The 27,522-nt window shown below is 35.4% G+C and overlaps 1 protein-coding gene across 2 annotated transcripts in view; it reads right to left on the bottom strand.

Annotated features, from left to right (window-relative positions):
- NAMPT (nicotinamide phosphoribosyltransferase) overlaps positions 1–27,522 on the bottom strand; it is a 50,870-nt gene that overhangs the window by 15,529 nt on the left and 7,819 nt on the right. For both annotated transcript variants that reach the window (XM_020984577.2, XM_078154413.1), the window contains exons 2-6: positions 18,153–18,309; positions 15,813–15,916; positions 12,657–12,785; positions 6,805–6,963; positions 5,650–5,786 (exon numbers count right to left, since the gene is read on the bottom strand). In XM_020984577.2, coding sequence (XP_020840236.1) covers positions 5,650–5,786; positions 6,805–6,963; positions 12,657–12,785; positions 15,813–15,916; positions 18,153–18,309 — 686 coding nt within the window. The remainder of the gene's footprint in view (positions 1–5,649; positions 5,787–6,804; positions 6,964–12,656; positions 12,786–15,812; positions 15,917–18,152; positions 18,310–27,522) is intronic.

Below are 27,522 nucleotides of genomic sequence, written 5' to 3'. Positions count from 1 at the left end.
TTTCAGATTCAAATAAATTCAACAATGACTTAATTTTGCACCTATTAAGAGCTGGGCATTATGCCAAAATGTTAGAAATTCAAAGACAAAAATTAAAACAGTTACTGCCTCAAAAAGATTACATTCTATTGGGAGAAAAACAGCACACACTTATACAATACGTGTAAGTATCAAATATATACAAAGTAAACACACCTATGAAGAGTTACTATTATGCTCTTGGATCAAAGGGGAGGTTCACATTAAATGAAATGGACATATTCTTTAAGGTGGTTTCACTAAGCTATAGTTTGAATATACTACTAGAGAGATGTAAGCTGTTATTCACTGCATTATAACTAGTAAACCTTAATTCTCACCATGATACCCAGACTCAATTTAAATGTCAAATTTTCATGATAATTTTCCAAAGTTTATTGTGACATAAAACTGTATTACTAAGTTCATATTCATAGGTACACATAGGTGCATACATACACATATAAATCTTAAATAAAATTAATAATTCCACTAATAATGTTCTAGACTTAGTTCTTTTGCTTACAAGAGTCAGAATTTTAGAATCAAAGAATCTCAGCTCATGTCCTTTTCATAGGTTGTCTCATTTGTCCTTCATGTTTCTATGAGGTAGGACACATAAATAAAGCAGAGAGGTCAAATAACTGACCTGATGTCATTTAGTAACTCAGTTATGGAGCTACAAAAATTTTCCAACTTGTAGTTCCCAAATTCTTTATCATATTATATTCCAAGAATATTAGATCTCAGGAATTAAAATGAATACCAGATGTCATCTACTCCAACTCACACACTGAGGCAACAATCGCTTCTACAATGTTTTCCACAGATCACCTTCAGTGATGGAGAAGTCATCTCATGTGTGAAAATTCTTGTCAAATTAGAATTTTAATATCATTTTCTAATATCTCTGTATATCATTTTTTTCTCCAGCACTGAACTGCAATCCCCTTGTCACTATGAAAAAATTAAGCAAAATCAATGAAATAACCATATCTGATTGCATCTGCTATAATACACCAGCTCTTTGTCAAGAAATGTTTTTTTATCTTTTACCTGAAACCAAAATTGATCACTGAAATTAATTTATGTTCAATTGCATTTTATTGTTTTTTATGTACATTATTGTAGTCATTACGTACATTGTTTTTTTTGAATCTCTTTATTTAGCTCTGTGTCTTTTCGTGTTCATTTTAAATTCCTTATCAGTCATTTCTTAAGGCACACTATTATTCCATTGTATTTGTCTACCACAATTTGTTTAGCTATTATCTCACTGATGGATACTCACTTTGTTTCCATTTTTTTGGTACCACAAAAAAGAGTTGTGAATGTTTTAGTTACATATGAGACCTTTCTATCTCTTTGGGTCTAAGTGCAATCACCAGGTCAAGGGACAAAACATATTTTTTAAAAAAGATAATTCCAAATTGTTTTCCACGATGTTTGGTCCAACTTATAGCTCTACTGACAGTGACCAGGTTTTAATTATTAGAAAGTTTTCCCTCATATAATGCTAAAACTTGCCTCCCATTAGTCTTTGGGGTCAAGCACAGAAGTCAAATTTGAAGTGATGTCCTACCATATCTAAATATGGCTAAATATCCATAGCTCCTTCAAACTGGCCCTTGTATGGCATAGTCTTTTCATCCTAAACATTCTCTAGCCTATCAATAGCCCTCCTAATAATATGGCACTCAGAACTGAATGCAGTACTCCAGATATGGTCTGATAAAAGCAGATTACAGAATTAAAACCCTTTGGATTTATAAAAAAAGTAATTATTATCTAGTCATGCTGCCTCCATTCTATACACATACAGTAGATTTTTGGAACCTAATTTTAGTAATTTACACTTATTTCTTAACTTCAATACTTTAAAGACATGCAAGGGTGACCATACTCTTCACTAATGCAAATTAAAACCTTTCTGTGATGGTCTTCTAAAGTTGCTGTGCTCAATAAATATGCTAAAAATCCGGTTAAGACTTAGCTAGGTTGGTCTGTAGGAGTCAGAAATATAGCCCATCACTAGACTTAAAATTCATATTTATTACTGTTTAATTGATTCTTATTAAGATCTGGTCTATCAGTATATCCAACTACTTCACATCCTTCATTCCCTACCCACCAAAAGGAGGACGTTTATTTTCAACTTATCTCAGAGACAAAACTTTATCATTATAGTTATATGACATTCAGTTTTGTTCTTTTTATTTTTATACTGTTGTAATTATTGTGTATTTGATATCTTCTGCAGTTCATGTAAGTCTTCCCTTTGCTTCTCTGAATTTATCATTTATTATTTCTGATGGCATGTAGTAATATTACATTTTGTAAAGCTATGGTAGTATCAACAGAAAACATTTGATCATGATTAATGAGTAAACTATCACCCAGCAGAATTCTCTTTTACAAGGAATATTTGATGCAAAATGTTTTCCTTAGGTGAAGCTTTCACTTCTTATGGAAATTGCATTAATTTTATTCATGCAAAAGCTCCTTTCTCTTTTGTGATCACCTCTAACCCTTGGCTGGTTAAGAATTTCACCCCTAGTGAGTGCCGGGAAAGTTAACAGATTCTCAGTCTCATTCTCCTCTCTCCTTTTCTTTCCCCTCTCCCATATTTATACAGGTCATGTATCCATTTTGAGTTTATTGTGCTATGTGATAGAAAATGTTGGTCTAAACCTAATTTCTGCCAAACAGCTTTCCAGTTTTCTCAGCAGTTCTTGTGAGGAAACAAATTCTTCCCCAAGTAATTTATGTTTTTGGGTTTATCAAGCACTGAATTACTGAGTTCAATTGTTTCTGATTCGTCTTTATCTAGTCTATTTAACTACTGCTCTGCTTTCTTATTTTTCAACCACTACCAAAGAGTTTTTGATAAAACTAGGCCTAAAAATGCCATTTCCCCTTATTTCCTACTTTCATTATTTCCTTTGAGATTTTTAGACCTTTTGTACCTCCAACGAATAAAACAAAATCTCCATAATAGCTCTTAATGATAACAGCTTCCTTTTCTAAGTATTCATAATACTTTAAGGACATATGATTTTGTCACCTGTGTGGAAACTGTACATACACAAAACCAGATCACAAAAATCTTCAAATTTTAGAAGACAGTCTTGTAGAGCTATTTTTGCTTAAAAATTTATCTGGTGATGAGCTTCTCCAAACTTATGTGCACTGGTACTTGGACAATAGTGAATAAACATATTCTTAGAGAATATGTGCTGTCAGTGGATCTGTAATAATGAACTATTCCTTTAAAAATGCCTTGTAGAATTTCTACAGGAGTCAAAGTTGATATCAGTTGCTTCAAGTATGATAGCTCTATCTTCTCTTTTTTGAAAATTGGGATATTTGCTCATTTTAGTCCTTTATCAAGTCTCTAGGAATTTATAAAAAATCACTTACAGTGACTTTGCAATCACATCTACCAAAGTTGTTTTCTTTTTTTGAACCCTGGTGTCTTTAAGTTATTGAAGGCAACTGGGTACTCTATCTCATCAATACTGAGCTTTAAATTCTTAGTCTTTTTTCAGAGGAGAAGCAAAGTAAAGAGCTAAGTACATCTGGACTTTTCTCTGTCATCCATTGCATTGACTTGGAAGTGGTTTATCTTTTCTTTGCTCTTTCTTTCACCTTCAAAGTCTTTTTAGTTGTTCTTGAAACTTATGGAAAACCTCTCATTATTAAGTTTTGCACTGCTAACACAATTCTCACAAGACTATGTCCTTCTTCTGTACTCATTCTTTACTACCTACCTTGGCTTCCACTTTTTTTTTTAATCTTCTTAAAGTCTAAGTAAGTAAATAAGTTTTCTGTGTACCTAAGTCAGTTTCTTTAATCCTTCCTTTTTTGAAATATTTGTTTTTATATCATTGGGATTTCATTTTTAAGAGCTTCCCAGTTTGCTTGGGTTGACTTTCCTTGTAATCTTTCAGTCCATGCGATACTACCCATCTTTATTTATTGTGGTATGGGATATTAGGTTTAAAGCAACACTAAAACATTTTTATTTTAAAGCGAGAAATGGGGGCAGCTATGTGGCGCAGTGGATAGAGCACCGGCTCTGGAGTCAGGAGGACCTGAGTTCAGATCTGGCCTCAGACACATAACACAAACTAGCTGTGTGACTCTGGGCAAGTCACTTAACCTCAACTGGCTCACAAAAAAAAAAAAAGGAGAAACAATGAGAACATTGGGGATAACTGATAAATGCTGTCGACACATGTTGTAGTTTTCTTTGCCAAACACAACAGTTAATAATTTCTTTCAGCAAATTCTTCCTAAAAAAAGAAAACTGAAAAACTTTTGTAACTGTTACTTGAGTAAGTCATGGTGATTTAAGCTTCTATTGCCTGCTGGCTTATAATTTTTTAATACAAAGAGTTAATTGATGAACTATAAAAAATAACAAACAAGGAAAAGCTCATTTAAGCAAACTCTACTAAGATTCTTTGGACCTCTGAAATGAAGTTACGCCTGTATGATTATGGAAGCAAGAGGTGTAAGGTTACCCAAGTATTAAGTGGCAGATTCAAGTTCAGGTACTTTGATTCCAAATTCAGTGCTCTTTCTAACTACATCACATGGCATGAGTCACTGATTGTTCTATTTCCAACCAGCAATTTTTGTCCTGCAATTCAACTAACAAGATTTTGTCTGGTAATGTCTGTTAATATAAACATTAGACTACAATGTTTTCAAAATATAGTGCAACCTCACTAAATTTTGTTTAACATGGAGAGAAAGTTAGTTTTAAACAAAGGAAAATTTGAATTATACAAAGCTTCACAAAAACCAACCTTATCATACTATTTATGCTTTGCCTTGTTAAGCAAATATAATACTCTCCAACTAAAATGGGTGAACAGAAAAACAAAGAAAAAATAAGCAAGTAATCCAATTGATACTAAAAAAGTGAGTTTGTAGAATTCTAGTATAATCCCCTTCTCTCCATCTGAAAGCTTAAGAGCAATGAAAGAGTACTTAATAATTCTTCTTTTCATCAAAAAGGTGTACTTACTATATAGTTCTTTCTAAAAAATCTGCAAAAGGAGCTCTGGCTGTTACTGATAACTACTGTGGTAAAGCAATACACAGATAAACAGTTGTGAAGGGAGAAGGGAGATATCTTGAATATATATTATCCTGATTTTACACATATGTATATATCTGTTTGTATAGACATGCATATGTGTGTGTGTGTGTGCGTGTGCATGAAGAGACAGAGAGAAAATGTATACTTTTAAACATCAAAGAATAAATTAATAAGGCTTTTTGAGACTTGTTTTAAGGCAGAGGTGATTAATTTATAATTTGACATTACTTATCTGCATACAATAAACTTGACATCTCTAAGGAGTTTTTTGCTAAAATAGGTAAATGTCTCTTTGTAATCTTTTTTAAATCCAACATTTCTATCCAAAGAAGGCAAAAGTAAAATTCAATCCAGCCCATCATACAAAATAAAAAATTAGTACAGTCCAAATTAATGATGTTTTATTGTAGTACTAAATTAAGATCAAATAAAATATTATTGATAATAAAAGAAACCAAAAAATTCTATTAGTTTTGACAATAATTTTAAGGGATTAGAGCATGAAAAAACAGAATTTTTACCTATGTTCTGCAGCTGGAACAGAATATCCAGGCACAGGGTCTTTTGTTCCATAATATTTTTTAATTAAAGCAATTCCTGCTACTGTATCAGTTCCCTTGAAGTTAACCAAATGAGCAGATGCCCCTATACCAGCCGTCTGAAAACATACATAATTACACATTACTTTTATATGTGTGTGTGTGTATATATGTATATATATATATATATTTATATATATATATATATATGTATATGTATATATATATGTATATATATATCTCCACATTCTTTTAAACATACAGGGCAAAAAAAAATAAGATCATTTTTCAGTAACTAGTAAAGTAGTATGTACATTAAACATGCTATAATTACTTATGTAATAGTTCAGTTTTTCTATATACTTACAAGGTTTCATTCCAATGATCAATATCTATTGCTTTAAACTTTCAGAGAAGCAACCTCAAAGACTTTTCAAATTTTATTTTTTACAATCAAGGGTCAAGCCACAAACTTTAATTAATAAATCCTTTGTGGGGAAGAATTCTTACTAAAAGGTAGTCTATGTATAGAGGGTGTTGAGGTAAATTTTGGTTTCTTGAATCACTAAATCTGGGGTGTTGGCACTGGTATTATATAAGCCTTCTGAAGGTACTCCTGGACCTCACACAGTAGGGTCACCTGGAAAAGGAAGAGTTGACTTTCAAGGCCCTTTCTGGCTCTACAATTATGATCCCATGTGTTGCCATCCACATCACAGTCAGTAGAGTCCTTATCAGGGAGACTGGGCAGAAGAATATACCTAAATGTGTCAAAAGATCTAATGAGTTTCTTGCCTAGAGTGAATAGAGGAAATGCTTCAATTTATGTACAAAGGAGAAAGAAATCCATGTCTTGGACCTGATACCCTACGTCTCCTGATGCTATTTCTGTCTGTGTAAGATTATGACAAGAAAATGAGTGAATGGAACACATCCTCTTAATAATAGGGCAAGAAACATTATTCTACTGAATACAATTCCTATTTTGGGAAATGTACATCTTTCCATACAACCTCACTGGGATTTCATGAATGTAATTAATTAGAATCAGTGTCATCAACACCCCCCCAACAGATCACAAATTTGCATTAATATTCATTTAACTCAATGTTGACAAAATTCCTAGTAATGACATACCTCTTGTGAAGAGACTCCTCTATAGCCAAAATCATGTAATTTGTACTCCAGGCCATCTAGGTTACCAGATGTTTCCAGCAAATACTTTGCCAAAATTTTTTTCTGCTCTCTGGAATTTGTAGCTACTGTGATTGGATACCAGGACTGAACAAGGATAGTCTAAGTATTTATAAGATAAAACAAAACAAAATCACACATATTGATGCATGAAAACTTTAAGAAAAAAACATTATGCTTGGCACTGCCTAGACAGTCCTATCATCTTGGGCAAGGATTCTTAATTTGGTGTCTACAAACTTGTTTCTTAAAAATATGTGATAACTGTATTGCAATGTAATTGGATTTCTTTGTAATTCTAAGTATTTTCTGTATTTTAAAGACCTTATTATGAGATGGGAACCCATTCATAGGCTTCACCAGATGGTCAAAAGGGTACATGACAAAAAATGAATAGAAGCCCAAGATGTAGAGGCAAATAAGAAAAAGAACTAAAATCTGAAAATCCCTTTTAGAAACTTCTTGAAGAGAAGAAATAACAGAGAAAATAATCTTTGGCATTATTACAACTTCTTTTCCATATCACAGGAAAATCACCAGAATCTTAAAACAATCTTTCAGTAACAGCTCATTAAAGATATAAAGTTTGGATTTAATCAAACCTTTGTTGGGAGATTTTCTAAGCAATAACTACCTGCCTACTAGGGTCACATTTCCAGCTAAACACTAAGATGAAAGCAAACTGAAGCCAAATGCTGCTAAAATAATAATTCTGAGGAACCTGAAAATTCCATCTAAGAAAACATATCAAATATTGCAGTAAAATTACTGGCAGGTATTAAATTTAAGTTGAAAAAATTGGTTCACTGGGCTTAAAGACCAACGTCACACTCTTTCAAATAACACCTAGTCTTATGTAATATGATAAACAAGTTTTATAATTTCATTAATGTATATGATATGTAGTCTTTTCCTACTAATATACTAAAAAAAGGAACACTAAGAAATACACTTGTAATTATTATTATCATTATTTTTTGGCAATTGGGGTTAAGTGACTTGTCCAGGGTCACACAGCTAGTAGGTGTCAAGTGTTATGATCTGAGGCCGCATTTGAACTCAGATCCTCCTGACTTCAGGACCGGTGCTCTATCCACTGTGCCACCTAGCTGCCCCAACTTTTAATAGGTTTGTACCTATTTCATATATTTCCTCATAGTAATGAATGAGAAAATATTTATTAATCACTTATTATCTTCCAAGCACTGTGCTAAGTGCTGGGTATGCAAATTTTAAAAAAAAAGCAAGAGAGGGCTTGTTTACAAGGAGCTTCTAGATGAATAAGAGGAAACAATAAATAAGAGAAAGGGGAAGGGTGATTTTTTTGGAAAGACACCATTATGGTAAGGGTAGCAGAGCTGATTTGACATGTACTGTCTAGGAATAATGGCAGCATTGATTTGATAATTTCAGAGTTACAAAATTAAGAGGAAAGAGTATTTATAGCATAGAATAATAGCAAGTTCTAGAGCTATAACAATAAGTAAGGATAGTAGGTGGTGGCTAGTGAAGATGCTTTTCATAGCTCCCTTTTAAGCCTGACACCAAACCGACTGCTCTTGACTCACAAAAAAACAATATAGCATAAGAGATATAACTTCAGGTAGCAGTTCTCAATTTGTTTCTCAACCAGAAAGCATGGATACATTATTGTTCAAACTGCATACAGAGTAATAGTGTGATACTTTTAACAAGTGAGCCAAGTTTTCCTTGCAAAGGCTTACACCTCCCTTAACTCCAAGATAAAAGTGTTTATAATTTTATGAGCTAATAATATAAGCTAAATTAGGCTACAAACTGTCTGAGATTATAAGCAACTAGAGAATAAGAAAATAGGCTCCTTGAGGGCAGAGACCATTTCATTTCTGTCTTTTTTATCCCCACTGCTTAACACAATGCCTAACACACAGCAGACATTTAATATATACTTGATCATTGAGTAACTGAATACAGTCTGTGTAATTCTCTTTAGATCACACCAAATTCTTGGTGAAGTATATCAAAATAAGTAAGAGTATGAAGCATATAGCTTGTAAGGAAATATTAATGGAACTACTAGTTATTTAGACTATGGAAGAAAAGGCTAAGAGGTTAATTCTCTGTCTTCAAGTACATGAAGGAAAGCAGGATGCTAAATAATTACTTTCTAGTTCCACAAAGAGCCCAAATGGATCTAAACAAAAAATAAACCTAAATTTCATCAAAGGAGTTTGGTTACACATAAGACCAACTTCTTGACTGAAATGGATTAAACGTTAGAAGAGGGTACCAAAACAGAATAGGAAAAAAAATTATCAGAAGATTCAATATTTTTAAAAAGTTTATTATGTATGAATGACCAAAACTGTAAGATGGTTTGACAATCAGAGAGGCGACTATAATAAATATCCTCTTACGTTCTCTTGTAATTCCATGATTCTCTGAACCTCACAAAATACAATATGAATAACATATGAATAAACCACACAAACAATAGAAAGCACATAAAATTTGAAGTATCCACCTATAGCTCAATCTTATATTGTAGAAATGTATATATAGCCTCACTACCACAAAAAAAAATATTATAACTTGCAATATTCATGGGATCAAAAAAATAAATATATGCCCTATCATGAGAGAATGTTTTTGCCACACAAGGGCACTAGATTATGCACAGTTAAAATTCTTGAAGGAGAAGTCAAGATGGCAAAGTGAGAGGTAGCATTTATGCCTCAGCTTCTCCACAACAACATAGAAAGCATGCAAGACTGAATTCTGAAATTCAAGGAACTTCAAGGAAATTCAAGAAAAAGTTACAGTGGGTCATTTTTTCTAGCCCAGGGCAGAAAGGTGTATGGACTCTGGGGTAGGGCTTGCCAGAAGCACAGTACAGAAGCAGCATGGAGCATTATAACACCCAGGTTTAGTAAAGGAACTGAACATCAGGGCAGGAAACAGTAGAGTAGAAAGAGATAACAGGGGAGCCCCTGCCAGGGGACTAGCACTGGGAGCAAGAACAAATGCCATCCGGCAGCTCTGTCTCCCATTACTCAGTCCTGGGTAACAGATCCAAGGTAGAGAGGAATGGTCTTGAGGGAACATATAAAGAGACAAAAGCTCAAGTCAGACATCCCCTCCAAAAATGAGCAGTACCCAATACTAATATAAAGTACAAAGTCAATAAACAGGCTAGAAAAATGAGCAAACAAAAAAAGAATCTTAACATAAAAAGCTACTATGGGGACAGGAAAACTCAAGCTACAAAGAAGCGAATGACCTGAAATATCTACAAACAAAACTTGAAAGAAAAGTGCAGATTAGCCATAAATAAGCCTAACCTAGTAAGAATTCTTAGAAGAGTTAGAGCAAAAAAATTATTTAAAAATAAAAGTAAGAGTGATAGAATAACTGGTTAAAGAAATAACAGCTATGCAAGAAAATTATAGAAAGAGACTTAATACATCAGCTAGTGGTGCAGTGGATGGAGCACCAGCTCTGGAGTCAGGAGGACCTGAGTTCAAATCTGGCCTCAGACACTTGACACTTAGTACCTGTGTGACTCCGAGCAAGTCACTTAATCCCCATTGCCTTGAAACAAACAAACAAAAAAAGACAGAGAATTAACAAGCTATTTTAAAAAGGTATAAAGTGATACTCAGGAAAATATCTCCTTAAAAATTAGAATTAGTCAAGTGAAATCTAATGACTCCATGAGACATCAAGAAGCAATAAAACAAAGTCAAAAGTTTTCTGAAAATTAGAAGTGTGAAATATCTTTTAGAAAGACTAAATGATCTGGAAAAAAGACTGAGGAGAGATCATTTAAGAACCACTGGAGCCCTTCCCCCAAGATGGCGCCAAAGGCAAAGAAGGAACCGGTTGTCCATCCCCCCCCCCCCAGACAGAAGCTGAGTCCAAGGCCTTGAAGGCCAAGAAGGCAGCGTTGAAGGGTGTTCATAGCTGCAAAAAGAAGATCTGAATGTCCTCCATCTTCCTGTAACCCAAGACTTCAACGGCAGCCCAAATATCCTCGGAAAAGTGCCCCTCAGAGAAACAAGCTTGATCACTATGCCATCATTAAGTTTCCTTTGACCACTGAGTTGGCTTTGAAGAAGACTGAAGACAACAACACCCTTATGTTCACTGTGGACGTCAAGGCCAAGCATCAGATTAAGCAGGCAGTAAAGAAGCTGTACAACATTGATGTGGCCAAAGTCAACACACTGATCCAGCCTGATGGAGAGAAGAAGGCCTATGTCCAACTTGCTCTAGACTATGATGCCTTAGATGTTGGCAACAAAATTGGAATCATCTAAACTGTGTCCAGTTATCCCACTCTACCTACAATAAAAAGTTTTCCAGTAAAAATTAAAAAAAAAAAGAACCATTGGACTACTTGAAAGCCATGAACAAAAAAAAGAGCCTAGACATCACATTCCAGGAATTTTTTATATAAAGGATAACTGCCCAGATATCTTAGAACCAGAAGGCAAAACAGAAATTGAAAGAATACACTGGTCATCTCCTGAAAGAAATCACCCAAATGAAAACTCTCAGGAATGTTATAACCAAAATCCAGAGCTCCCAAGTTGAAAAAAAAAATACTACCAAGAAGCCAGAAATAAAGTATTTAAACACTACAGTCAAGATCACAAAAAGATTAAGCAGCTACTACTACAAAGGAGTAGAGGTCTTAGAATATGATATTCTAAAAGGCAAAGGAGTTAGGATTATAGGCAAGAATAACCCACCCAGAAAAACTGAGTATAATCCTACAGAAGGGACATTTAATGAAATGGAGGACCTGCAACCATTTCTAACGAAAAGACCAAAGCCAAAGGGAAAATTTAACACTCAACACTGCTACTTTATACTTACAGCAAAAGATTAATATTTTAAAAGGATTTGTGACTTGTTTTAGGCAAAGATTTGTCCCTTCAGGATATATATGCTGCTTATAGAACATCATACAATCTACTTTAGAAATGACAATCAACTTTAAGAGTCTCACAAAGTTTCAGTAAGTTATCAGTTTGGCTTGAAATAAAATATTTCCAAGAAAGATTTTCAGAGCTCATTTCTCAAGTAGTTTTCAATCTTCTCTGTGTAATTTTGCAAATATCATATTATTTCACTATGCCATAAAAATAAAAAGTGAATAATAAACAAGCTAACACATTAGGGTTATTTGGGAGAGAAGGAGAGAGTAAAGTGATACAAATCAAATTTCAAATATAAAATCTTACATTCATCAACTAGATTGAAGAAGCAGTATTTCTCAAGTTGCTTTAGAGCAGAGAGGTTCTTAATACCTTTTTGGGGTCATGGAAATGTTTGGCAACCTGGTGAAGCTTATACTTTCTTACAATATGTTTTTAAATGCAGAGAATCATAAAGGAAAGCAGTTAGTAAAATCCAGTCATAAAACATTTTTTTAAAAACTCATGGACCTCAAGTTAAGAACTCCTGTTCTAAGGTAATATCTCTTACAGATAAATCTCTAACCGAAAGCACTAGGAGGTTTAAAGTTATCAGGTAAATATTAAAATGTGAAAAATAACATTGTTCAAATGTAATCAGGAGAAAGCTGATAATGCAGACTTGAAATCTAAACTCAAAATTTGAACCCACAGATTTAGAAAGCATCTAGTTCAACCTACCTATTTTACAGATGAGAAAACAGAAACCCTAAGGTCACAAAGGTCATTAATGGAATAATTTAGGATGATTATCTAGCTGTATATCTCAGCTTATAGCTCTTTTCTTGACACTACTCTAATTAAAATCAATGAGACTCACAAATAAAAATTCACCTCAATCCAATTTGTAAGCCAATAGCATTCTGGATCTGTGTTTTCCACTGTGAAGAGAACATTTCCTCTGGGAATGACAGAGCCCTCAGGAACTGCTTTTACTTCTATCGGAAGATGGCCATCATATTTCTGTTTGGAAATAATAACTAATTTATTCATTGAAAAACATACTGAGCATCAGCTAGCTAAGTATGCAGTTTTACTTTACTAAAATAACCTATATGGTTTTTCTACCAAATACAAAGAGTTTTACAACTATAGATATGTGATTAATTTCTTTTATCATATGAATGAATATACTTTATCACATTAAAACAAACACACCAGTTCAAATTACTGCAATAATATCTATGGTATAGAAATTAATTCTGTAATATTCTGTGAAAAATACTTTAAAGAAGTAGAGTAACTGTTACATTTCCAAAAGTATATACCCCCTTGCTACAGAAGTTCTAACCATAAAATGACCACAGATAAGTAGTATGATAAGGAAAAAATAAAAGGTGATTTCTTCTGAAGGTGGGAAAAGATCACCTTGAACACTTTTTTTTGTTGGGAGAAAGAAACTAACCACGTTTTACTTTTTAATCTTTTAATAACAGATGAAAGAACTTATAGCATAAAGAAAACTATCATTGACTCACAGAATTAGGAGGGCTGTCAGAAGCTATCCAATACAACAAAGAACTCTTCTATGATATACTTAACAAAGTCATCCATATATTGCTATAAAACTTCTCTCTAGTGAAAGGTAATCTTCTGTGTCCCAAGTCACCCCCTTCTATTTACGGACAACCCTAATTATTAACAAGTTTTTCTTTACATCAAGTCCTTCTTTGTCTCCACAATTCTACCTGCTGCTCTCGGTTTTGCACTCTGGGTCCTGTAGAACTTGAATACAACTATTAGATCCCTCCTCTAACCACTCTCTTCTCCAAAGTAAACACTGCCATTTCTTTAACCAGTCTTCATTTGGCATGATTTTGAGGCCCCTTTGCCATCCCAGTAACCTTCCTCTGGACACTCTCTAGCTAATCAATGTCCTTCCTGCAATTACTGCTCAGAATAAAATATAATAACTCATGGTATGGTCTAAGAAGATAAGGAGAGATCAATACTATCCCCTACCTAGTTTTAGGCACCATTCTTCTCTTAATGCAACTTAAGATTGCATTAATTTTTTTGGTTTTTATCACACTGACAATTCATATTAATTTTACAGCCCACTAAAAATCTTTTTCAGAGATGGTTTGCTGTGTAGTCCTGTCTTTCCAATCTATTACCTATGAAAGTTCATGAATAAAACAAACAAAAAACAAAACCTCAAATATAAGAATTGAGTATTCTTGAGTCAAATAGGACTGTTACTATCCCTATCCTGAACAACACAATTCTTATCAAAATAGCCTAATAACACCTTAACTTTAATTGCCATGACTCATTGTTGACTCGTATTAAGCTTACAATCTATTAAAACCCAGTGTCTTTCACAAGAAAAACCACCTAATAATGTTTCACTATCTTGCACTCTGGTTAAAAAAAAAAAATTCAACTGCTAAAGCATCTGTTCTACATCTGGCTATACATACAAATTCTATAATTAAAAAAACTATGACTAGTCCATTAAATTTCATTTCATTAGGGTTAGCCCATTGTTCTAGCCTGTGAAGTTCTTTCTGGATACCAAAGTTGTTAATTGACTCTCTCAACATCACATTATTCAAAAATTTGAAAAGTATGCCAGTTTTATTTTAAAGGGCTTCCTAGCCTTTGCTAGAGAGCAAGATTTGGATCCAGGTTTGGCCTAATTGAATTTCTTAACTCTTCACAGTGCTTCTCTCCAAAGTCAGATTCATGGTAAGCCCTTGACTTTTATACTCATTAAGTTATCTGACATGTATTTTACCAAACTTTATGTGGATAAAACTAACTTATTGATAAACCAAGAAAAATTTAAATTTTAGAAGTCTGAAATATTTGTTTTGATGAGTCAGAACAAGATGGTTAGTAAAGGTAAATGATATGTGCGAAATATATATTGCAATTAATGAAACAAATAAATATATATAATCAGGTAATGCAGTAAATTATCAATGACAATTTTCATGCAATAAACAGAATGATAACATTTTTGAAATGCTGTTAATTAAGTAAATCCAATAGATAGGACTTGTGTTAGGATGTGAAACCTGCACCACTGAAGCAAGTACCTATAACAATGAGATCACAGGTTCATTAAAGTACTGAAATATGCTAACCATATATACAAGATATGCTGGATATATACACACATGCATATATATATATATATATACACACACACATACACACTTCACATAAACATACACACATTCACAGACATGCACACATATAATGAAGAAAATCAATACAGCAAATAAAATTCTCATGATTCACCTTCTGTAAAATCACTTTGAAAAGCATTAAGTGCTATACAAATGAAATACTCCATTATTCTAAGTGCTTAGGTGTTCAAGTACTAGATTCATTCATGTAATAAAAACTGACATTACTAACCACTGTAGGTAAAATAAAATACAGCAAAAAACTTCACACAACTGTTTAGCCTATCCCAAGGGAAACTAATGGGCTATGAATTTTAAATAACAAAATCCATCATGTTAATAAGAATGAGAGTTGCAGGTAACCCAAAGGTCAACAGAAAGATACATGATGTCCACATGTAGGTTGCAGAATATTATGATGACAACTTATATGCAAGAAGTAGCCTCAGGGATGGACATCATTAAAAAAAATTCAGTTGGTTATGTAGTAAGAGTGAAGGATATCAGCTTAAGTGTTGCAATGGTACCCACAAAATATAAAAAGCTGTAAAGAAAGGCCTCTAGCATGATGAACAGAACTGCGAAATCTCTATGGGAGAATGTGGACAAAAATCTCACAGGAGCAGGAGGCACTCATGAGTGGCAATCCTCACTAACAGAGGAAATACTTATATTGCTAAATCTTAATGATAAGAGATCTAATGAACTATTTTAAAATCATGTTCACTATAACAGCTTTTCTCATAGCTTTTGTATTCAAGACACAAAATCTTAACTATGAATTTAAGAATTATCTTTTTATTCTAAGTCCCTTTGCAAGAGTCCTAAAAAAAAATCAAAACACAATTTTTACCTCAAGAATATAACTCCATCCCTTTTCATTAAAGACATCATCTTGAAAATGCTCTCTGTAGACCTCTTTGGCTTCCTGGATTTTTTCTTTGGTCACTACTTTGCCTAAAAATAATAAACAACTCCCGTTTATATTGCTAAAAGGATTTCATGTACTCCTTTTACCTAAAATGTGTCTGTCCTGGGGCTAACCTCTGAAATATTATCCCCATTTTATAGACAGAAGAAACAAGAACTGAGAGTTTAAATTACTCATCCAGAGCCAATGGCAGAGCTGGAAAAGGAACTCAGAACTTCCAACTTCTAGTCTCTTGCTCTCTGCATAAAAGATAAATCTTTATTTTAATAGGGGATATTTTATATATATGTACACATACACACATATATATATATAATACACTCTTTTGTTATTTAAATATATACCATGCTTTTTACAAAAATTAAATTTGGGAGAATGATACAGCTGATATGCAATCTAATACATATCCCCAGGTGAACCTCTCCACCCTCAACCTCCCATTATATTTGAGAAGAGTGGAGAGAGAATTGAATTACTTCAGGAACTGGCAACAGATTAACTATTCAGGTCACCAATTCTCATACAACCCATGTCACAGGAGACTGAAAGGCATTACCATCTGATGATGTTTGGTGGTCTATATGAAGTGAGTTGTTGGATTCAGTCCTGTTCTTGGTGGACAGATGTCCACAACAAAGCCATAACACCACCTGGCAACCTTGGTTGGCACTTAGCAGAGAAGCCAAGGATTGACTGTGGTCTCTCCCAAACAGTGGTGAGGTACATTGGCAGGGCGGTGTGGGGAAAGCTTGCACTGCTACCTGTGATGTACCTGCCCTGGGGTTAAAATAAAGGATTTCAGTCTCCAGGACTGGCAATCCAGTGACTTTCACAAATACTAATTTACCCAAATAATATAAATTTTAAATATATCTCTATTTTAAAGACACGTTTATGTTGAAGAACTTAATCAAATGCCCTCTCAGTCTTTGGCAATTTCCAGTATGCAAGACAGTGGTTGGATCATTGAAAACACCTGGGCTGGGGGAGAGGGGTCAGTCATTGCTAATGGTTTTAACCTCTGAATTTTAGCTAGGTTTTTGGTCAGTATGTTCTTTCTGAATTGTCTAGTTTTAAACAACAATCCTAGAGAAATGGGACTATTATTTGCACAGAATTTAGTATCAGAATCTGTACTCAAGTCAGAAGATATTTTCATATCAGAGGATTGTAAAAATTGAAATTTTCTGAGATGTGTGAATATCTTGGAAAAGAAACGTTAGTCCCTTTGAGAAACACTTAAATATTGTGAGACAAAGGACAGGGTAAGAAGGGTAGTGAGTTGTGTGAATGTGGGAGTGTGGAATAAAAAAGATTATGGGAAAGGAAAGAAGGAAGTAAGGGGAGGAGAGGGCAGTTAAGGTTTGCACAAATATTGAAGGTTAAAATGTAAAATAATCACTCTATAGATTTCATATTATTTCCATATCATAAGACATTAACCATCCCTCAATGCAAAAATTCAAAAAGACATAAACTATTAAAATAGTTATTGTAATAAATTATATTAGGTAGTTATAATTTAAAATTTTCCAGATTAAAAATAAACTCCTTGACATGAGTTAATGGCTTATTTACGTATTACAAAAATATTAACACATGACCATAATTTTTTTCTCCAAATTATAACTGAATTTTAAATCCCATAATTTAAGGTCTAAGTCCCCCCCAAAGTTAAAACTTTTGATAGTGGAATAGTAATTATACAAAAAAATTTCATAAAATGAAATATGTAGAGTTAAGCTGGGGCTCTTTAACATTTTTATGTGTTATGGACTCCCCTTTAGCAGTCTGGTGAAGCCTATGGACCCCATCTCAGAAGGAAAATTTTAATGTATAAAACAAAATACAGAGCATTACAATTTCAGTTACAGATTAGTGAAAAGATTTAAAATTCTTCCCGTTCAAGTCCATGGATCCCCTGAAATATATATACATATTAATATATATATATGTATATATATATATATATATGTATCTCCAGGGCCTCCAAATAAACTTCTTATCAAAAGGAAGAAGCCCAGTAATAGGCAAAGAATGATTAAAATAAGCTTGAATTATAAAGTTTAACTACTTTACAAAACATTTTTTAATTCTGAAAAATTAGTTGGACAAAATTAAAGAAATTTAGTAAACATCAAAAGTTAGGTTGCTCGGAAAATTATTTTAACTATCAGAATTCAGCAAGCTTGGAGAAAGAATTATGAAGGTTTATGTTAAAGGAGTGGCTTAAAAACAAACTGGGAAAATAATAAATAATACCTTTTAAGTACTTATTAAGAATGTACTGCAACCCGTAAAATACAGTTTCCTCATATTTCACCTTCCTTACTTTGGAGTTTTCAGTCTTCTTTTCACGGCATTCAAAGTAGGAATAAACTTTGCTTGTGTTGGGTGGATATTGCTTATAGTGAGTAACCTATGTGAAGAGAAGCACATTAGTAAAAAAATACTGACTGGCATAAGAAAATATATATATATATATATATGTATCAAAATTTTAAAAAGTTGGAAATATTTCAAAGCTTCAAAAGAGAAAGCAAGATGAAACAGTGGGGAAAATGCTGCATTTGAAGTTAGCCCCTATTACTTACTATCTGTGTAACCTTAGACAAACCACAGCCTCACTGGGCCTCAGTTTTCCTCTTCTGTAAAATGAGGGGGGTGGAACAAGTAGATGAATTGAGGTGACTTCCAGTTCTAAATCTATGATCCCAAACAATTAAATTTGGCATATGACCCCTTACTGCCTACTGATCAATGTGAATGTTATTCTGATTGTTACTATGTGAGATTAATATTTCAAGAAAAAAAAAAGGTTTACACAATAGTTCAGTCCCTAATATGGGCAGCAGCTGGGTGGTGCAGGGGATGCAGTGCTGGGCCTGAAGTCAGGAAGACCTGAGTTCAAATGTGGCCTTAGATACTTATGAGGTATGTGACCCTGGGCAGGTCATTTAATCCTGTTTGTCTCAGCTTCCTTATATGTAAAATGATCTGGAGAAGGAAATGGCAAACATTCTAGTAACTTTGCTAAGAAAACCCCTAATGGGGTCACAGAGTGGGTCATGACTGAAATGACAGGTTTAAAACTAGATCTTGCTAGAATACATCCAAGTAGCAGCTGAAAAAAAATTCCTCATGCACTGGTTACATCACTAAACTAATTTTCTAATTGGGATAGGTGGGGCACCAAGGCCTACAAAATAAAAGTCAAACCACATATTATGATAAAAATAAGACAAACTTTTACATAAATTTTCTTTTTCAAGAATTTGGGTGAAAGAGTAAGATTTTTTCTGCTGCTGTTTCAGACAAAAATTGTAAATAGTAACCTGGGCTAATTTTAAACACAATTTTTTCCAGTGCCCAAATATGCTTTGTCATATTGATAGTGCCATTTTACCAATGTAAAACAAATGGAAACTATATCCATTTTCCCAGCAGTAAAGTAAGAATATACTAACTTGCTTACAAATGAACTAGGTAGATCACTTCTACGGCAGAAAAGACTTTTAAAATAAAGTGAAAAGAACATTAAAAAAAATTAAGACATGGTTACGCTATTCAGCTTTTATCACCTAACTTCAACAAGAATTGTGGGTTTCAAAAGAACTACAAAAGAAAAATAGTTTTTACTTTAACTTGGCATGTTAAAGACTCACATACCATAAGCCTGAAACATTTTTATAGCTAAAGAAAATATTTTGTAACTACTTTGCTCAATATATTTTTAAAATTATGAAAATAAACATTTCCAATGACAATAGGGAGAAAATGTATATTCTCTGAATTGTGCATTCTTTTCTCACTGAGTTGGGGTGGCTGAAAAAAATTCATCATCTGGTGCTCTACCACATATTATCTGACAAACTTGGCAATAACCTAACCTCTTCTGAGTGTCAGCTTCCTTATCTGTAAAAGATGGATAACAACACTTGTATTTCTTCATACAGATGTTGCAAGGAATAAATAAGAATGTTTATAAAGCATAATATACACATGTGTGTAATTACATATATGCATATCTATAGAGATATATAACTGGACAAACCTGTTATTTCATTGGTATCAGTAACTTCCAGTGAGAAAAAACCTCTGTACTAATGTAAATCAGTATCTGCTCTTCAACTTAGTCTTAGATTTGCCTAAGGCACTAAGAGTTTAAGGTCCACTTCAAAGGAAGGACAAACAACAACCTCTGTAAGTAGTAGTCCCCTCCATGGGGGACCCAACTGGAACTGGCCAGCTGGGATACACAGTTCTTTCCTTTCCTTTCTTCTTTTTTATCCTTTCCCTTCCCCTTCCTTTCTCTCCCCTCTGTCCACATAGAGCATCATACCTTTACCTGTGGTACTCTGCTCTAAGGAATGTAATTTTGATCCCTGAATCCTCCCAAGATATCTTGGGAGACTTTTTTTAAAAAATTTAAATGTATTTATTTTTAGTTTTCAACATTTACTTCCACATGATTTTTAGTTCAAATTTTCACCCCATCTTGCCCCTCTCCCCACCCCAACATGGCATGCATTCTGAATATCTCTTCCCTTAGTCTGCGCTCCCTTCTATCTCTCCCCCCCTTTTCTTATCCCCTTCCCCTTCTATTTTCCTGTGGGGCAGGATAGATTTCTGTACCCCATTTCCTGTATTTCTAATATTTTTTTTAAACACGTGTTTTTAAAACTATGGGTGCCAAATTTTCTCCCTTCCTCCCACCCCACCCACCCTCATTGAAAAGGCAAGCAACTCAATATAAGTTATACATGTGCAGTTACACAAAACACTATCACAGTAGTCATGTTGTGAAAAACTGTTTCCCTTAATCCTATCCCACCCCCTATTTATTCTATTCTTTCTTTTGACTCTACCCCTCCTCAGAAGTATTTGCTTCTGATTACCCCCTTCCCAATCTGTCCTCCTCTCTATCATTCCCCTGCTCTTTTGTCCCCTTCTCCTCCTATTTTCCTATAGGATAAAATGTATTTCCATACCCAACTGAGTGTGTATGTTATTTCCTCCTTAAGCCAAATCCTATGAGAATAAGATTCACTCATTCCCTCTCGCCTTCCCCCATTTCCCCTCCACTGTAAGAGCCCTTTCTGTTTGTTTTTTTTTGAGATAAATTACCCTGTGCTACCTCTCCCTTTCTCCTTCTACCAGTATAATCCTCTTTCACCCCTTAATTTTAATCTCCAGATATGACCCCTTTATCTTCAACTCACCCTGTGCTCTCTATCTATACATATAATTTTTTCCCTCCAACTACCCTAATACTGACAAAGGTCTCATGAGTTATAAATATTATCTTTCCATGCAGAAATGTAAGCAGTTCAACCTTAATAAGTCTCTTATGATTTCTCTTTCCTGTTTACCTCTTCATGTTCCACTTGAGTCCTGTATTTGAAAGTCAAATTTTCTATTCAGCTCTGGTCTTTTCATCAAGAATGCTTGAAAGTCCTCTATTTCACTGAATGACCATTTTTTCCCCTGAAGGATTATACTCAGTTTTGCTGGGTAGGTGATTCTGGGTTGTAATCCTACCTCCTTTGACCTTCAGAAAATTATGTTCCATGCCCTGTGGTCCTTTAATGTAGAAGCTGCTAAATCTTGTGTTATCCTGATTGTGTTTCCACAGCACTTGAATTGTTTCTTTCTGGCAGCCTGTAATATTTTCTCCTTGACCTGGGAACTCTGGAATTTGGCTACAATATTCCTAGGAGTTTTCCTTTGGGGATCTCTTTCAGGAGGAGATCAGTGGATTCTTTCAATTTCTATTTTGCCCTCTGGTTCTAAAATATCAGGGCAGTTTTCCTTGATAATTTCTTGAAAGATGATGTCTAGGCTCTTTTTTGATCATGGCTTTCAGACAGTCCAATAATTTTTAAATTCTCTCTCCTGGATCTATTTTCCAGGTCAGTTGTTTTTCCAATGAGATGTTTCACATTGTTTTCTGATTTTTCATTCTTTTGGATTTGTTTTACAGTGTCTTGATTTCTCATAAAGTCACTATCTTCCAAAATGCTCTATTCTAATTTTTAAGGAAGTATTTTCTTCAGTAAGCTTTTGGACTCCCTTTTCCATTTGGCCATTTTGCTTTTTAGGACATTCTTCTCCTCACTGGCTTTTTGGACCTCTTTTGCCATTTGGGTTAGGCTATTTTTTAAGGTGTTATTTTCTTCAGTATTTTTTTGGGTCTCCTTTGGCAAGCTGTTGACTTGTTTTTCATGATTTTCTTACATCACTCTCATCGCTCTTCCCAGGTTTTCTCTACTTCTCTTACATGCTTCTCAAAATCCTTCTTGAGCTCTTCCAAGGCCTGGGACTGATTCATATTTTTCTTGGGGGCTTTGGATGTAGGAGCTTTGACTTTGTTGTCTTCTTCCGGTTGTACGTTTTGATCTTCTTTGTTACCAAAAAAAATTCTATGGTCTGACACTTCTTTCGAGGTTTGCCCCATGATCCCAGCCAATTACTTGAGTTATAAACTCTTTATTAAGGTAGAGGTCTGCTTCCAATGTGGGGAATGCACTGTCCCAAGCTTCGGGGGTTTGTGCAGCTGTTTTCAGAGATACTTGTAGGGACCTGTAAATTTTCAGTTCTTCCAAGGTGGTACGATAAGGGGCGAGGTGTTTACTGTTTACTCCTTTCCTAGCCTGTGCTCTGGTATATGAGTGACCACAAGCCCTCTTTTCTGTCTTGGAACTCTACGGAGGATTTTCTCTATACCACCACTACAAGCGCTATCATACCAGCGCTCCTCCTCACCCCAGGACTGCCCCTCAGAACTGTGACCCAGATCCAAGCATGGGCAAAGCAAGAGATTCCTGCCTCAGCACTGGCAAACAGATCCCTGCAATCCCCCTCTGATCAGTCACTCGATTTCCCCTCAGTCTGTGGGCTGGAAGCTCAGGAAGTAGCTGCCACCCCAGGCTGTACTCACGAACTGGGGCTGAAACCTAGCTTCTCTCTCAGCATCGCAGAAACAGACTTTTCCTACTGACCTTCTAAGCTGTCTTTGGCATTCGAGGATTGAGGAGTCTGGAAACCACCACAGCTGCCCATGATTCAGTCTTCTGAGGCCTGCTCCAGGTTCGCTGCAGCCTGTGTGTCCATGTTGAACTGCGCTACTCTCTCAGCCCAGCATGATATACCTTTCCGATCAACCATACAGTTTGTGTTGGGCTGGAAATTTGTTTCACTCTGTCTTTGTGTAGGTTCTGCTGCTTCAGAATTTGTTTAGAGCCATTTTTTATAGGTATTTGCAGGGGTCTGGTGGACAGCTCAAGCAAGTCACTGCTTTCACTCCGCCATCTTGGCTGGGAGACTTCTTTCTTAAGGACCAAGACTTAAACCCAAATCACCCTGGCTCTCATTGATTGGCCAATAATAGGTCCCATACCAAGCCCCACTTAGTGGTCTCGGTTTAGGTGACTCAGAGTGAATGTAAATGGCAACTGTTTCTGTTTAGCCAGAAACCCTGAGGGTAACTTCCCCTTCCAGATTGACTTTTTTTTTAAACTAGGTGTAAGAGTCTCTTTTCTTACCAAGCTTTAATCACTAAATAGGTGTTCCCTCAGTAAAACTGAGACCTGGGAAAAGACCTTAGCTTAAAAATGGCAAGGTCTCCCACTGTACCCAGGGCCTTCCCCAGTCGCCTTGATCTATAGCTTGCCACTGGACTCAGACAGCTCTGGAGGTGAAAATAAGGATGGCGACTTTGCATAACCTTCCCTTACTTAAATCCAACACACTTGCATGTCTTGACATCACCTCCTTGATGTCATGGTCCTCTTTGAGAATGAAGGACAAAAAAGAGTTTAAATGACTTGACTATGATCACATAGCCAGTGGGTCAGATATATTATTTGAGGCCAGATCTAACTGGCTGAGGCCAACTCTGTGTTCAAGACCTTATGCTGCCTCTAAATGTATATAAAGATACTTTAAAAAAAAAAAAGCTATTTGGGAGCAAGTAGAAAAGAAGCAGGGAAAGAAAAAAAATTAATATGGTGAAATTATTAAAAAAAATACTGCTAATATGCAGAAAAATCTTGTGGAAATGATTAGAATTTTGCAGTTAGCTCAATTCCATAATGTCTGGTGATAAAGGGTTGGATATTTTGTGGATAAACATATTAGCAGAATTCCAGTATTATAGGGCAAAGTAAGGGTTATTCCTCTCCCATCCTCTTAACAAGATTGAATAGGTGGTATATAACCATCCTTTGGGACAGCTAGGTGGTACAGTGGACACCTCTTCCTGAGTTCAAATCTGGCCTTAGCCACTTACTAGCCGTGTGACTGGGGGCAAGTCACTTAACCCTGTTTGCCTGAGTTTCCTCACCTGTAAAATGAGCTGGAGAAGGAAATGGCAAACCATTCAAGTACCTTTACCAAGAAAACCCCAAATAGGGTCACAAAGAATTGGACACAAGTGAAATGACTTAACTAAAACAAAACAACAATGTTTTACATGATTCTAAAACTTCATATAGTATTTAAAAGAATACTTTCTACTAATATCTATTCTATAAATAAAATTTAATAAAACCCTCATAGGAATGCTGCCTAGTCAGACTGTCTAGCCCATAAATTAAATAGCATTAAAAAAAACAATACTGCCTATACTCAAAGTTTCAACATATATTCTGAAATAAACTCTGAGGGCAAAGAGATTTTATTTTATTTTTTTTTAACCCCAGTGGCTAGCATAATCCTTGGCACTCAGCAGCCTCTTAATGACTGTTGAACAAATGAATCCAATTTTGGAAAATCAAGCTTTTTTGAAGTGGTAAAGTATTTCAGTATTTGCTTAAAAACGAAACGAAACAAAACAAAACTTCTAACACCAACAAATTTAACAACTTGGTATGGTCAGCAAATTTCCAAACCAGAAGTTTACATGGCAGCAAAATGGTATCTCCGTCTGTAACCTTTATCTGTTGGTGTCTGAATATATTTCTTCCTTTCTTTCTTGGTCAGGAATTGAGTACATCTTGTGTAGGAAACCCATAGTGCAGAAATCTGCTACACAATGAAGATAAGCTACTATCTGTAATTTATTAATTAACAATTACTTTGGCGTACTGAGAGGTGAAATGATTTGGCAGCAAGACGGAATAATAGATAGAGTATGGGGCCTGGAGTCAGGAAGACCTTGCTTTCACATTTAGCCCTGGATACTTACTAGCTGTGTAACCCTGGATAAGTTACTTAATCTCTGTTTGCTTCAGTTTCCTCAACTGTAAAATGGGAGTATAATAGCATCTAACTTGAAGGGTTGTTTTGAAGATCAAATAAGATATTTGTAAACTGCTTAGCGTAGTGTCTGGCACACAGTAGGCCCATTTAAGTGTTTATTCCCTTCCCTTCTCTTCCTCTTTGGCCATGATCCCACAGACAATAACAGACAGAACTTGCATCCAGGTTTTTCCAATGCCAAAGCTGGTTCTCTATTCACTATGCCTCACTGTGATGAGGTAGAAAAGCATGCTTGAGGCAGATGGAGCAAGCAGGACATGAGACAGGAGATTAGATGCAAGATGTGACCAGCCTGAAAAGTGATCAAAGAAGACTATGCAGTGAAATCCCCACCTCGGACTTAAGGGTGTGCTTTCCTAAAGCACCCACAATTCCACAACAACTCTTCCGCTCCCCTTTCCTGTTCTTTATCACCTCACTACCTGATATCCTAGGCATTTTGGAGCCATGCTTGTTCCACCTATTCTCTTGTCCCCTTCACCCTATTCCACAGAATTGTATTTAAACCATAGTTTTGACCTAGCTAGCTGCCTTTGCCTCCTAGGGAAGTCGGGGCCACTCTGCTCCCTTAGGGAGCAGGGCCTGCATCCTATACCCTTCCTCCCATGTAGAGCAGAGCCCACTGGGGCTCTGCCTCACAGGGAGCAGACTCGCTTGGGTGCATCACCCCAACAAATGCCTTTCTTTAACTTGGAGACTGTCTGAGGGAATTCTTTCAGGACACTAGGACCCGTATATCTATTCCTCATCATTTTTGGGGTCCACCCTGAACTCATCACCAATGGCTACAGAGAAGGTTTAAGTGATTTCTTTCACACCTGAACCACTCTCCCAACTCCAATCTCACCAACTGCATGTCACATATTTTTTAAAAGCTCCAAATAGCTTATTTTCTAAGTTATGATGCATAAAAGCAGGAACTCAGTACAAATAGTTCTAAGAATACAAGCAACTTATGATTAGTCAGATGATTATCTATTTTTTTTTCTGGGCCCTTGTTTTAACTCCTTTCTTTTCACCAAATAGGCTACTGCATTTCTCCTTATAATTTACACTAGGAAAGCCCATAGGTCTAAAGGAAATTCACACAAATCAATTTTGCAAATTTCTAAATAGTTGCTGAAAAATATTAGAGCTAGGAGATTATCAAGTTCAACCCACTAATTTTACAGACCAGCAAACCTTGAAAGGTAAAGTGATTTGCTTAAGGTCACAAAACTAGTAAATAGTACAAGGAATTGAATCCAGACTCATTCTAAATCCAATCATCTTTGCACCATGTCACAATGTTCTTGAAAGGGGGTGAAAGGAAAAGACTGCTGTTCAGTTGTTTCAATCACGTCCGACTCTTCATGACCCCATTTGGGGTCTTCTTGGCAAAGATGCTAGAGTACTTGCCATTTCCTTCTCCTGCTCATTTTACAAATGAGGAAATGGAAGTAAACAGGGCTAAGTGTCTTGACTAGGGTCACAGAAAGGAAAAGAAGTTAATGCAAATAGTGGAAATTTGTAGATTATTCCCCCTAAGGTCCTACTCTGATGCCTCAGAATGGTGTAGAGGTGACCTGACACAAGGTTCTCAAAGCCCATGTAATTAGAGCACAAGCTCTGACTCGTCTTACCAAGTAAGAAAAGCTTCAAGTGCAATCCCCATGATAGACTGTGTGTCTGCCACAATGGAATCAGTCTAAGTTTGGAGGCTCTTTGCCATACTACTCAATTAATTGTGCGTGTGTGTGCACGTGTGTATGTATGTGTGTGTATGCACTCCAGAATGTGAGAGCAACTAAGAGATAACCTGTTTGTTAAAGCATGATCTACATTAGTAGATTATCAGTAATGATGAAATCAAAGATTCTTTAAGTATGGAAATACATAACAATATCCATAACAAGAAAATAACCACACAATGGAAGGTAGTACTGGTACAGAAAATAGGAAACTGATAATAACCTTCCCCAAGGAAGGGCATCCCTAGGAATGGCTCCCATACCAGATTAGACTGAATAGGAATTAGACTGTAATCATTGTATACCTGTAGCAAAAAGCATATCTACTTGGTTCTATATAGATTACCATGGAATTACGGCCAAAGAAGAGTCACACATACATACTGCTTGGTGTAGGAATATATTTAACTCAACAAGGGAAACAACCAGGGCTGGAGGGTTGTGGTGTGGTGGTTAAATAAATGGGAGGATAATACTATGTCTTATTGAGCAAGAGGGAGTAATTGCAAGCAAAAATAACTTCCTGACTGTGAAGGATTAACTGGGGGGGGGGGGGAAGGCAGAGAAAGAGGAGTGGTAGCCAAAGGGAGGGAGCAAAGAATCTAAAGAGATGTCTTAAATTGCCTCTTATACAATCAGGA

The sequence above is a fragment of the Phascolarctos cinereus genome, unplaced genomic scaffold, assembly GCF_003287225.1.
Source record: "Phascolarctos cinereus isolate Bilbo 61053 unplaced genomic scaffold, phaCin_HiC Scaffold_1;HRSCAF=81, whole genome shotgun sequence".
In the NCBI taxonomy this organism is placed as follows: Eukaryota; Metazoa; Chordata; class Mammalia; order Diprotodontia; family Phascolarctidae; genus Phascolarctos; species Phascolarctos cinereus.
This window is presented reverse-complemented; position numbering and strand designations above follow the sequence as displayed.